Raw genomic sequence first — 13,792 nt, 5'->3', positions numbered from 1 at the left:
GAGAATTAGAGGATTCTCTAATTCTGTAGGCAGGACAGCTGCATTGATGTTAGTAATTTGTGAAATTCCTTTACCTTTAGGCAGTGGTAGGAATTTGTGCTTGTTTTTGAAAAGTGTTGTTCACACAAAGCTGGGTGCTCCCACCTATGATTTAAGCTACTCAGGAGGCTGAGGTGGGAGGGTTGCTTAAGCCCAGAAGCTGGAGAAAAGCCTGGGCAACATAGTGGGATCCTATCCCTACAAAAAATTAAAAATTAGCCAGCTGTGGTTGCACATGCTTGTAGACCTAGTTACTTGGGAGGACGAATGAGACCCTGCCTCCAAAAAAAAAATTACTTACATGAATACTTGATTAATTTTTAGATAAAAATGCATGCTTTTGAATGTTTGAAAAGAATTTAATGTGATCTTTTAAAAATTTTTGAGGTCTTAATTTGATTTTCATCTCAGATGAAAGAAGTTTGTTACACATGGAATTCAGAAAATTAATCATGACTGGCCAGGCGCAGTGACTGACGCCTGTATTCCCAGCACTTTGGGAGGCCGAGGTGGGCAGATCACGAGATCAGGAGTTTGAGACCAGCCTGACCAACATGGTGAAACCCCACCTCTACTAAAAATACAAAAATTAGCCGAGCGTCGTGGCGTGTGCTTGTAATCAGCTACTCAGGAGGCTGAGGGTAGGAAAATTGCTTGAACCCAGGAGGTGGAGGTTGCAGTGAGCCAAGATCGTGCCATTGCACTGCGGCCTGAGTGATAGAGTGAGACTCTGTCTCAAAAAAAAAAACATCACTTATACTTCATTGTTATGTAGGAAATCTCAAGCATAGTTTTTGTGTTGTCACTTACTCATTTTAATCTGGGCTAAATGAGGCCCGTAATTGGTTATCCCCCATCATTGGAGAAGAAATAGGTCCATTCACACTCCTGAATCTCACATGGCTTGTTTGCACTCCTGAGGTCCTACTGAGAACTTTTGACTTCTCATGTCACCCCTGCCTGACTTCTGCCAAATAAAAAGCCAAACAACGGCAAAACATACTTTCTCAGATCCTTTTCCCTTAGAATGGGTTATTGTTATTATGCAGGCTATTGCAGGAAAATCTGGAACTCTTAAATCATTATAGATTTACAGTAGAAGAAAGATCAGTTATTAAAGGTAGGAATGATATAGAGAAACAAGCTCTGCAGACAGTTTCCCAGGCAATTCCTATATAGCAGTGGACCCTTCCTTAAAAATAATGTGTTCTCAAATTGTCTAAATTTTCTCGTTTTACTTTGTATGAGTGCTTCAGTTTTACTTAAGAATTTTTGTAAGTAAGCATCCCCTAAAAATCCAAATGCCACAGGATGATTTGTGGAACTATTGTTAATACACACAGCTGTCAAGAGAGGAGATGAAGGGAATTGTGGAACTTTGAAGATTGGAAAAGTTCATGTCACATGCTGTAGTTGTCAGAACATTTCAGAAGAGGGTGATAGAGGTTTAAGAAGGCAGTGGAAATTTGGTGGCCCAGAAGGACAGACAAGGAATACAGAGAAGGAGAGGGATACCAAACATAATATTTGCCTATTTAAAAATGTTGCTTAAAGGAAATATTTATCTTCTTAATCTAGTGCTACATGTCATCTGCTGCCAAGATGAATAACGTTTAAAAGAATGTATAAGTAATATGGTAATGTTGGAAAATTCTTGGTAATTCATAGTCATTTATTATAATGTTTGTATATCAAAATACATTTCCATTATTTAGAGGTGACACATGCTGTTTTTATGTCTGGAACTACCTCACTTTAGGGTGAGCCAGAGTGAACTTAGGACAGTGTCTCACTTCCACACTGTAGAAACAATAATTTCAATAGTTGGTAGTTAAAATTTGACAGATTGCTGTAACAGCCAGGAATTCTCAGGCGTCTGAGAAGCAGGCCCCTAGAGGTGTTGCAGGGATGCTGCGGAAGTAGAGCTAAAATGCACCAGTCAGAAAATTTGTATCATCCTTTCTCGTGAGAATTGTATCAAGGTGAGATAGTTATCGTTGTACCTCTAATTACTGGGTTTGATAAACTAAAAGCCAGATTATTTTAATGGCAAATAAAAAACAATTACATTAGTGCATGCATTACCTGTTTATAGACTTTATGACACTTTTATTGTATAATGTCATCTAAAACATTGTTTTATTGATTTTTAGGTTACGTTTAGCAAGAATGAATGAAGAGATGCGGGAATCAGAAGGACTATATGGACAGCCAGGTCAATATTCTACTAATAACCATACTGAAATGCAGTATAAGAAATGCATTCAGGAATTTATCAGTTTACAACTGGAAGATTCATAGTTCTTTAGCAAACTAATGTGATACTATAGAGTTTTTATAACCTACTTGTAAATTGTGAGTTGTTAGCTTTGTACTGTACTTAACTGAATCCTTGGGTGGCTAATCCCAGGCCTTTAAAAATTCATAACTCTTCCTATGACAGTACACATTGACTTGCTCTGTTTAGCTCTGGCTGCTGACCTCTTTATTTGCTGTACAGATGTCTTCCATATACATTCCAGTGACGTGAATGGAATGGTAAAAAATTCTTTATATGCTTACAGCAGCAAAATAGTTGTTTTCTTTTTGGAATTCTTTTTAGCTGTCAAGTGAATATAACAGAGTTGTTTTCTTTTTGTTATTCAGGGAATTTCTATCAATTACGTTCAGGGAAAAAAAAATCACCGTGTGTCTGGCATATAAAAAGCCAGTATGGAAAATACCAAGAATAAGTTTACTGATTAATTTTGTACTATAATCTAAAAATGAGTTGAAGATTTAAAATGAAATTTATCAGTAAGTGGAGAAGTCCATGATGTGTGTGGAGTTAGTTTGAAATGCTGAGGGAAAAGATCTCATTTTTTCTAAAGATAAAGCTTTGCCTCCAGGCAATTGTACATTATCTCTTGGATAAGTGGAAGTATTTAGAACAATAGTTTTTGCACCAGATGGCAAAGTAGATTTATTCTATTTGAGAAATTTCAACTCATGATCACCTCAAATTTCATTTTGAGTAATTATCACCCTTGAATCAAGATATCAAGGAAGAAATATTGCCGATCAGATTCTTCTCTTTGATGAACACATTGATTAGACATTCTTCACAAAGAAGAAAGTAATTATTGGTTCTTTTGTTTCATGAATTTAAGTATATGAATTACTCATCTGTCTTTTAAATTTATATACATATTAGTAAAAAAATTTTGTGAATTCATGACTACAATACTTGAGATTGTTCAGTTTGCAATGAATAGGTTTGGTTTTTAAAAAAAAAATGAATATTGATACATTATTTTTAAAGTGACCTGGTAATATCTCTTCTTCTTGTTCAGATACATTTTGAAATTTCTGTACTTCAGCTATTTATTTTAACAGATTAATATATAATTAATGTGAGGCCATTTTTTCTCAGAGAACCATATTTACGACTGCTTATTTTTGGCCTAATTTAATATGGAACAAGTAAGAACGTTAAGAATAGAGGCACTTCAGCTAGATATTTCTAATCTAGGGTGTCCCACTTTAATCCTATGGATCATATACAATACTAGGCAACTCACGATGTTCCAAGATCTAAGAGTGCTGATTAAGGGTGAATCTCTAGCATTAATTCTGGATTTCACCCATTTGTTTTAAACTTGAATGTTAGATTTTAAATAGGTTATAATTTTGTAAGAGATATTCTTAACTGATAGTATTACTAGGCCATTTTTGAGGCCTTTGTGTTTAAGCACTTTAAAATAAAAGTTGTTTAAAGAATATGACCTGATATTTGTGAGAGAAGAGTGAACCTCAAGATTTTAAGTTAAACAATTATTTTCACCCAGAAATTTTTAACTTCAGTGTTTGGTTACCTGCTCTTTCCTTAAGGTGTTTACCGATGAAGTTTACCCAGCTTATTAGTCAGGTGGTCAGTGGTTGACTCTTTGTGGAGTTGGGAAGCTTGAAAGGAGAGGGCCTGTGAGTTCTTGCCACCTCTAGTTCCACCAGAATTGCTTGGGTTTCTGTTGCCATCATTTAGGAGCATTCAAACTTCTTTCACTGTCATTTTTGTTTGAGTTTAAAATATACAAAAAAAGATTTTTCCAATTTGTTTTAATGAAAACTTGGAAAAAAAAGCCTCATTTTAAAACAAGTTTTCCTACCATTCTCACAGTTTAATTTCAAGGTTAAAAAATAGATTAGAATTCTGGAAATAGTATATCAGAATAAAATTGAGATTTTTCTGATCTATTTGAGGATCATCTTGAAAAGGGTTAGGTTTTTAACTCATTCAGAGGGCTTGATATTTAAAGCAGGATAATTTTATGCTTAGACGGGGGCATGGTGAAATGGCATAGCTATTGTTCTCTGGTTACTATTCTTTTCCTTTATGGATCTTTACAGAGCAGTTATGTTTGGCTCAGGCAGCTGCTCTTTGTTTTTCCTCTGGTTATCACTGTACATTTTTCTATCAAAGGCTTCAGTTGCTTGTTTTATTGGGATCCTTTTTTGGTTTTCTTAGCAATAGAATGAAAACCTCATTACTCTGGGTAACTTTTAAATGCAGGTATTTTTAATCTTTTGATAATGAAGAGCTCTACCCTTTAAAAGATATAATCTTTGGCAATCACTGATTTATTTCTAGGAAACCCCACTTGTGAATTTTCTATCTGTATAACCCCTAAGGACCCGGGACTCCCTGTTTCTTGTGTGGTGTGATGTGAGAGCACGCTTTTTTCTTTTTCCTTTTTTTTTTTTTTGAGATGGAGTCTCGCTCTGTTGCCCAGGCTGGAGTACAGTGGTGCAATCTCTGTTCACTGCAACCTCTGCCTGCCGGGTTCAAGAGGTTCTTCTGCCTGCCGGGTTCAAGAAGTTCTTCTGCCTCAGCCTCCTGAGTAGCTGGGATTACAGGCATGCACCACCACACCCGGCTAATTGTTTTTTTTGTTTGTTTGTTTTTTGAGACGGAGTTTCACTCTTGTTACCTAGGCTGGAGTGCAATGGCGCGATCTCGGCTCACCGCAACCTCCATCTCCTGGGTTCAGGCAATTTTCCTGCCTCAGCCTCCGGAGTAGCTGGGATTACAGGCACGCGCCACCGTGCCCAGCTAATTTTTTGTATTTTTAGTAGAGACGGGGTTTCATCATGTTGACCAGGATGGTCTTGATCTCTTGACCTCGTGATCCACCCACCTCAGCCTCCCAAAGTGCTGAGATTACAGGCTTGAGCCACCGCGCCCAGCCTTGTTTTGTATTTTTGTAGAGATGGGGTTTCATCATCTTGGTCAGGCTGGTCACAAATTCCAGACCTCAAATGATCCACCTGCCTCGGCCTCCCAAAGTGCTGGGATTATAGGCATGAGCCACCATGCCTGGCCCTAGCACGCTTTTTTTCAAAAGAAGGTGTGTCTCTCTTTGACAGTCCCTGTACACCTTAGGAGATATGGGTGGGTGAGGGAAACAGCATACTTTTCTCTCAATTATTGGAAACCAGTTTGGTGGTTCCCACAGTCTCTGGCTTTGTGACTCTTCTTGATTGTTGGCAGGCTCTCAGCCAGTTGATCATCACTGCTTTAGTCAACCACTACTGGTTATGTGAGTATGTAGCAAGCACAAGCTGGGAATCGCTGATCTAAGCAATTATGAAAGTAAGCTGTTACCAACCCAGAAGGGGTAAGGTCATGCATATGATGACCTGGGGATGGGTGTCACATGCTGCCATCCCTTTGAGGGGAGTACATTTCAAGAGCAAAATTAGCAACCCTTGAATCATCATGACTGCTGTTGTGGTAGATATTCTGAGTACCAAAAATTAAAAATGAATTTAAATTATCAGAAACATAGCAGTCTGTTTTTTAAAAACTCAGAGCTGTCCAGACACATAGAAAAGTTAACACTCTGGAGGGAAACAGAATGTAGTTAAGTTTAAGGAATATGCTTAGTATTATAAATGTTGGATGATTAGTTGTTTACCATTTATAATAAATTGTTAAATTATTTCTGTGAACATTCCATGGCAGCATATTCTGGGTTGTTGTTTATGTGTTCCAATGGAGACAAATTATATTTGCCTTGGGAAAAATTCTAAGTAATCAAAATTATATTTAAATATTAAAAAATCACATAGAAGTTAATTTGTGTTAGATGTATTAAGTATCTTAGTCACTATTGTTCTTGTAATGTTTGCTTTCGACAGCACATTTTGAGATCTAAGAAAGGTAGTACATTAACATCATATTAATGTTTTCTTAGAAACTAAATGTTAACAAAAAGTTTTATGTGTGTATATGAAGGTGGCAACTTCCTTTTGTATTGTATTAACACTTTTTAAATGTATTCAGTCAGTGAAACCAATGATTATTAGGGCACCAACACTTTTTATTCAAGGAAGCATTTGAGTCTTATAATTTGTTTTGCATGGTACAATGGTTCTACTAAAATGTACTTGTGTAATAGGTACTAGATGATTTAAAAAAAAAACTGGGAAACCATTTAAAAAATTCCATAGCTTGTTATACAAAATATGCATTGCTAATAGTAGAAGCCATATATTGCCATTGTACTATTGTACTACTTAACAGTGCTCATCTGGTGCTATCTGTAGACTATTTGGTATTAATGTCTGCTAGACCCTCCTTCCTATTTCTTCTTGAATGTACAATGTGTGCCTTTTAAGTTACTTCTAGTGTTGAACGGTAAAATCTTTGTGGTATTTTTGTATTATAATCTGCACTTTACACTTTCTTGGAAAGTAAAATTCCAGACTATCCAGTTTAAATAGTATTTTAAAAATATTTATAATGTTTACAATAAATATTTTAAATATTTCAATTCAACATCTAAAAATTAGAAAAAATATTTTATATGGTTTGTTGCTATTTAATGTTGCTCTCTTCCCTGTTTATTTTATAGCTTTTAGAATGGTTAAGAATGAGAATAGCAATGTTTGTTTTTTGATGTGGAAGTAAACTTTCACGAAATCATGGATATAATCGGATTGTCTTACCAGTTGTTCAACGTATCAACCTTTTATTTTAGTGACGTCCATATAAATTAGATGTTACTCTCAGCCACCTGTTAATAATCGCTTCTACCTTTTTTCTTTTTAAAGTAGACTGATTAGGTTTAATAGATTGATTTAGGTCATGAATAAATTTCCAGGGCTAAATGAAAGCTATATAGAGATGTTAATAAGTTGCTTTTTACCTAAATATAAAAAGTGACTGAAAAGTATTAAAAAATTTTTATTGAAAGTCTTTGGTTATGCTGGTAGACCTCTTTACTAGATCTTTATTTCTATCCCCAACTTTTTTCTAATTCTCTAGCTTTTGATATGGCACCTCTTGCCTCAAAAATCTCACTTTTTAAAAACTGACAAAACCTACTGCAAACTGACAAAACAACAAGTGTAGCAATGAGTTTGTTGTAAGATGGATGCAAAGTATCTTACAGGAGATAATTATAAAACATGTTACAACAATAATAATCAAAAACAGTATTGTATGGTTGAAATCTTTGAGAACAGAATTATGCCAAGCATTTGTATAAGGCGAATGTTTAGCAGGAAGCATTCATGATCAGTGATTTATCTTGAAAATAAGATTCCTTTGTCTGAGAGATTTATCTATGTGTGTGTATATTTAGTTTCTCATGACAAGAAAAGTGGTATTCAATTAGCTATAGTATCAGTATCTATAATCTACTTCTCAACAAGCATATTTGTACATACACACGTTTATTTTTCTAATTTAACAGATGTCCTAGGTATTTATTTGCATTTTGTTATAGCATTCTTGCTCATAGAATCTACACTAAAACAAAAACCCAACTTTTAAATGTAAAACTATTATTTTAAAGCCATTTTCTAGGATTTTGTTGTTAATTTTTATAGAGACATAGTCTCACTATCTTGCCCAGACTGGTCTTGAACTCCTGGCTTCAACTAATTCTCCCCACCACCACCCCCCAGCCTCCCAGAGTGTTAGGGTTTATAGGCATGAGGCACTGCACCTGACCAGATTTTTATTTTCTGAGTTTAGTAAGCAGTGGATAAGGTGGATTAGTTTTAATTACCTGTTAACGTTTGAATAAAAAATTACTTCTTAATATGCTGTTTTAATTTAAATTCCTTTTAATTAAAAGATAGTATTATTTTTCCCTGATTATCAGTTTGTTTTGTTAATAACTTGAATCCATCCAAAACATTTGTATTTGGTTTTAGTCAATTTTTTTGGGCCCTGTTATCAAGGGAAATATTTATTTAAAGAAGGTCTCATTTACTATTTCTCATTTAGAATGACTTCCCCCCCACCCTCCGCCATGTGTTAATAAATGTCTTTCTTTACATTGCTTTAAAATACTTGCATCTTTGCTTTTTTTCTAACTCTGAGCTTTCCTCTGTGGCTACATCTGAGGTGCTTTTTACAGGTACAGTTTTTTTTTAAATTTCATTACATAATTTTTTAGCATTTATTTTTAGTTGGCCCTCTTTCTTCCAAAAATGCTCGTCTGAACAAAATTTTAATGTAATGAATTATAAAATAGTTACTAGTCATAAATATGAATTTTTTTTTATTAATACTTGTGTAAATGTTTAAAGTGTCTGTATTTTATTTCACACAGGTGATGAAACTTACCAGGACATTTTTCGTGATTTTTCCCAAATGGCGTCCAATAATCCAGAGAAACTAAATCGTTTCCAGCAAGATTCACAGAAATTCTGAATTTTTTAAAAAAGGGGAAAATATGGAATCTGGTGACCCCCCCCCAATGTATACAGCTAAAAATTCACAAATCTTACTGCTTTAATTCTACTTAATTTTGGTAGATATTGAATGGCTTGGAAAAAAGGTACCCATTTATTGATAGATTTGTAAATTAAAACATAGTTACCTAGTAGTTGGGAGAGGAACCTAGTTTAGGACCTCTTTTATTTAAAAAATAATAATAAGCCTGTTTAAAGGGCTATTTTTATAGATAAAAGTTCAGTCTAGATTTTGGCCATCTCTACGTTACAGTATGCTAGGAGGTCAGACAAAAATGATTCTTTTGCCAATAGGTAGTGGCATTGATATTTTTCTTCCCCATGTATCTTGCCCAGGATCATTCAGTCAAGCATGTCTTCATCAAGTGGGAGCCAACTGTCCTGCCTGCCTCAAGAATATGTCTTTTCTTTAGCTTCCCTGATGATTTTTGGTGGTTCAGAAATAGGTGTGTGTGTTTATGTGTGTTTGGTAACCTAGCTATCATACACATAATGTATGATTTATTAGAAGTAAAGAATGTGTCTTCCACATCTGTTCCTAAGTGCGGTTATACTCCTTAGATGACAGGTTATTGTCCAGTACTTTAATATGTGTATGTATAATGGCTGTACAGGTAGACCATAATTGAGTCCTTTAGAATTATTCTATTTTATGCAGCAAAAAGCAGCTTTTTTTTTTTTAATCACAAAATCCCAGTTCAAAATGTGTAGCTCTTCATTGTTGGGTTGATTTCCTAAAACCTTGACAAATGTGTTGATGTAATAAAACTGTTTTAAAGGTTACTTGAATGTTGCAAAATTATGCTTTCATCAAAACGTAACTTTAAAGGAAAGATCAATTTATAAAATAATGTAGGACATTTTTGTCTTTGAAATTTGTCCTTTTAAAGATACAGTTTTGCTGTTGCTCCTAGGGAAAGAAAAATTTCTATACAAAGGAGAAAAAGTGCCCCATTTATTTTTAGTTAATACTAAAATATATAGCAATAAATTGCTGTTTATTTTTTTCTACATCTATATTGTGTACTTGTACACAGTGTACATTCTTTTAAATTATATCATGTATATAGCTTTACTATTTGGTTACATGAATCACAGACCCTTGAATTCCAAAATGTTATGGATAAACATATTTACCATTTCTATGCTACAAATTAGTCTGAGTCCATCTTTGAAATGTTTTATCAAGTATAAAATAATTAATTTGCCTTTTTTTTTTTGAGACTTGAGTCTCGCTCTGTCACCCAGGCTGGGGTATAGTGGCAAAATCTTGGCTCACTGCAGCCTCCTTCTCCCAGGTTTAAGCAATTCTCATGCCTAAGCCTCCTAAGTAGCTGGGACTATAGGCACCCACCACCATGCCCAGCTAATTTTTGTATTTTTGGTAGAGACGGAGGTTTCACCTTTTTGGCCGGGCTGGTCTCGAACTTCCCTCAGGTTATCTGCTCAAAGTGCTGGGATTACAGGCGTGAGCCCGGGTGCCTGGCTTAATTTGCTTATTGATTCCTTTCCATTGTCGTCAACAATTAAGTTTAATCTTCTTTTAGAAATTATATATAAATGATGATATTATCGATACTCTTTCTAAATAAAAGAGGTTTTTAAATCCGTAACAGTTTTATGTATCCAATTATATATAAATTTTCTAACATTTCCCAATAACTAGAGTTTTATAAATTGATTAAATATCAAATCAGAGTCTAGCCGAGTTATATCGAAATAAGTTTACATCACAGAAAAGGTTCCATAATTTGTCCAAATTGCATGTGTGTAATGCTTATATAGTAATAGTCACTATATGTTGGATAAGGATAAAAATATATTTGTGAATTATTTCTGAGGAAATGCCAACTTCCACAGCATTGTATTTAATTATAACAATAACAGGAACATTAGATCTTTACTGATTCACCTCAAAGCCATAGATCATCTGGCTTTTAGGCACCTTAACTAAAGGCAAAAATCTGATTTGTAGTTTTTATTAGAGTATACCTTGAAATTATTTGACCAAGAAACTCAAAGAAAAGAAGTATGTTAAAAAGAAAGAAAAGAGAAAACCTCACTTTTCCTTTATAGTGTCCGTTCCTGTTTTAAACCCAGGACTTCATTCCTAAAGATCCTGACCTTGAACTAAGGAAGTCTAGGAAGTTTTCTTTTTGGATCTGGCCATGGTGCTTCACATCACCTCTGGAATCTCTGTGGTTGTGAAGGCACTCTTACCTCCTGCGGGTTGAGTCACGAATTGTTAATGTGGCAGTAATTAGTATCTACTTAAATTTAGTGGTTAGAAATGTATTTGAAGTGCCCTAAAGATGATCATAGTTCGGAATATCTTCAGAGAAAGCAAACTTTTTGATATTGCAGGGAGGCTGGCAATACAAAAATACTTTTCTATGGCTTCATTTCTTTTTGAATGTGTTGAGACACAATTTGAACTACATTTGGCAGAAAGGATGGAGTAAACAGCAAGGCTCTTAAATTAATAGTTACAAGGTAGTTGGCTCTTAGGTGAATTTAGCTATGTCAGCTAATAGCTTTTATATGGTATGTAACAAATATGAGTTATGCTGTGATTCAGTGCATTATAAGGAATCATAATATAAACAATGTTAATCATTCTTTTGGGCTTCATCAGTCTATGTTATTGGCCTTTATTTTCTTTCCATAGCTTATCTGCTGTTACCAGTTTCTTATTCCTTATTATTAATCTGTTAGCTCATTATCATTAGCTTACTAACTTAAAAATTAGATAAATATCAAAATAAGAATAGCAGCACTATGAAGAGTTAATAAAATGCAATTTCATGTTAGAAGAGAATCAAAGTAATTGAGCAGTTATTTGCAGTGCTTTATTGCAACATTTATGTGCTTAAGATTTCTAAGATTTAAAAAATTACCTGGAATACAATCCTTAGAAATTCAGAAATATCCTGGTATTCACTAGATTATGGTGTTTGCCCAATTTATACTGGTTTTCACTGTAGATTTTAATGAACTTTGAGTGTTTACTTTTCCAGATGTACAGATTTAATTTGGAATACAAACTTTGGTTCTTCATGAGTACATTTTGAAAAAGAAAAAAATAAACATTCAGAATCTGGCCAACTTAATTTTGTATTTTAAAAATATTTTATGCACATTAAGTACGGTCACAGTAAATGAAATTGTGTTTAAGACTAAATTTACTACCATTTCGAACAGTCAGACATTCCCAGATCATTCTTATATTGTCAGAGAACACTTCTGTATTATATCACTTTGGACCAGGGACATGAGCTGGTAAATGATATATTTTTGTAGACTGTATGTCCAGAATGAGTTTAGAACTGCATGATATCGTGGAAAGAGCACTGGACTAGTAGTCACTACGCTTTTTGGATTCAGGGCTCCTCACAATTAAAATGAGTATAATAAAACAAGGTGAAAATATAAAAATATCCCTTTGTATACTGTTTTGCTACTTACAGTGTACTTTGGCATTGCTTTATCTTACTGGTTTCTCGCAATAGGATTTCTGAGATCTTAATCTAAGAGCTCTGAAATTGTCAACTTGTTTGATCCCAGGGTGCTCCTTTTGTTTTACAGAGTGAGCTCACTTGATTTTTTAGTTGGTGGCATAGTTGGCATCATTTCCCAGGTCTGACTGACTGCTAGTCAGAGGCCCTTTATTTGTATCATGAGATGATTTGAAATCATTGTAAAGCAGCAGAATCTGATAATGACTGCCAGCTTTCCTTGTGCTTTGATAACAAAGACTCCAAATATTCTGGAGAACCTGGATAAAAGTTTGAAGGACTAGGTTGGGATTTGAAGACATAAAATTGTAGGAAGTCTTACATTTTTGCAATAACAAACATTTATGAAAGCAAAACATTTTAAAATAATTTTAATTCACCATATACTTATCAATTTCTTGATGCTTCTAAATGATGTCTACAAATATGGTTTTGTGGACATATTTTTCTGTTTACATAAATTTATCCACTTAAAATGTGATAATTTGGGGACATAGCAAGGTTTGATTACATAAACTTCTTTGCATTGGTCTTTTCACTATCTTATTTGCTAAATTTTCTTATTTTTCTCCAACCTCCCACCCTCCATTTTTTGGTTATTAAACAGGGAAAGCTTGCTACATTGTAAAGATTGTTGGCACCATTTATTTTACACAAAGGCTAAAGGTTAACGTTTGGAAATGATGAACTGCTTTATATATGTGTTTACTTGTGCTTTGTGATGCTTCTGGATCATTCCAGTCATACAGACTTATTACATGTAATATTTCTTGCTACCTGTGGAAAGGTATATTTTAAAGAATGTATAACCAGCAGTCCATTTACTTTTTATTAGTATGTAGAGGATTTGTATCTAATTCATGAATGTAGTTTTACAATAGTTTGTCATTGTAAATGGAGCAAAGTACATTATCTTTATTCTAAAATGTACATTATGTAAGAATTGTAAATATACTTAAGTAATTTGTATGCCAAAAAATTACAGTAAGTCAATAAAAATCTCACCTCTGGCATAGCTACTTCATGCTCAGACTGACATTTTCTTGTGAACTACACTGTGAACATATCTGTCAGCAGCAGTTATTTTTAAGATACTGTATTTCTTCCCAGCCCTTTCAAATCCACATTGATCCTGTTTGCTGGTTACTTCAATCAAGAAATCCATTTGAATTGTTTAAGTGTATAATTCCCTCTGTTCACAGAGCTATTATGGCCCCTAATTCATTGGCAAAAAGATAAAAGACTTCTTTCCGGGGTGGGGTGCTTCCTTTAATTTTTTTTCCATTATGATTGACATTAATGTTCCTAATCTATTTAACACATTCACATTTGATCCTTTTAGTAAACAGACATACACACGTTTGTCTTTGAATTGGGACTGAAGGAATGGAAGGTTGGAAAAACTAAACTGGAAATGAATCACCTGCATTTGTTTTTTTAAAAAAAGTTAATTGAAAGCAGACACAAACTTTTCAATATACCTTGGTTTATTC

General features: G+C 34.2%; 1 protein-coding gene across 20 annotated transcripts in view; it reads left to right on the top strand.

The window, feature by feature from the left end:
* The window catches only part of ACAP2 (ArfGAP with coiled-coil, ankyrin repeat and PH domains 2), a 166,507-nt gene extending 153,189 nt beyond the window's left edge, over positions 1 to 13,318 (top strand). For 18 of the 20 annotated variants that reach the window (XM_078350548.1, XM_078350545.1, XM_078350547.1 and 15 more), the window contains 2 exons: positions 2,193 to 2,254; positions 8,643 to 13,318. In XM_078350548.1, the coding sequence (XP_078206674.1) occupies positions 2,193 to 2,254; positions 8,643 to 8,743 (163 nt within the window). In that variant the 3' untranslated portion in view covers positions 8,744 to 13,318. Of the gene's footprint in view, positions 1 to 2,192; positions 8,448 to 8,642 lie in introns of all 20 variants that reach the window. The other 2 variants (XR_013527223.1, XR_013527222.1) reach the window with 1 other exon arrangement.
* Positions 13,319 to 13,792: the final 474 nt, after the last annotated feature.

This window comes from Callithrix jacchus, chromosome 15, assembly GCF_049354715.1.
Source record: "Callithrix jacchus isolate 240 chromosome 15, calJac240_pri, whole genome shotgun sequence".
In the NCBI taxonomy this organism is placed as follows: Eukaryota; Metazoa; Chordata; class Mammalia; order Primates; family Cebidae; genus Callithrix; species Callithrix jacchus.
This window is presented reverse-complemented; position numbering and strand designations above follow the sequence as displayed.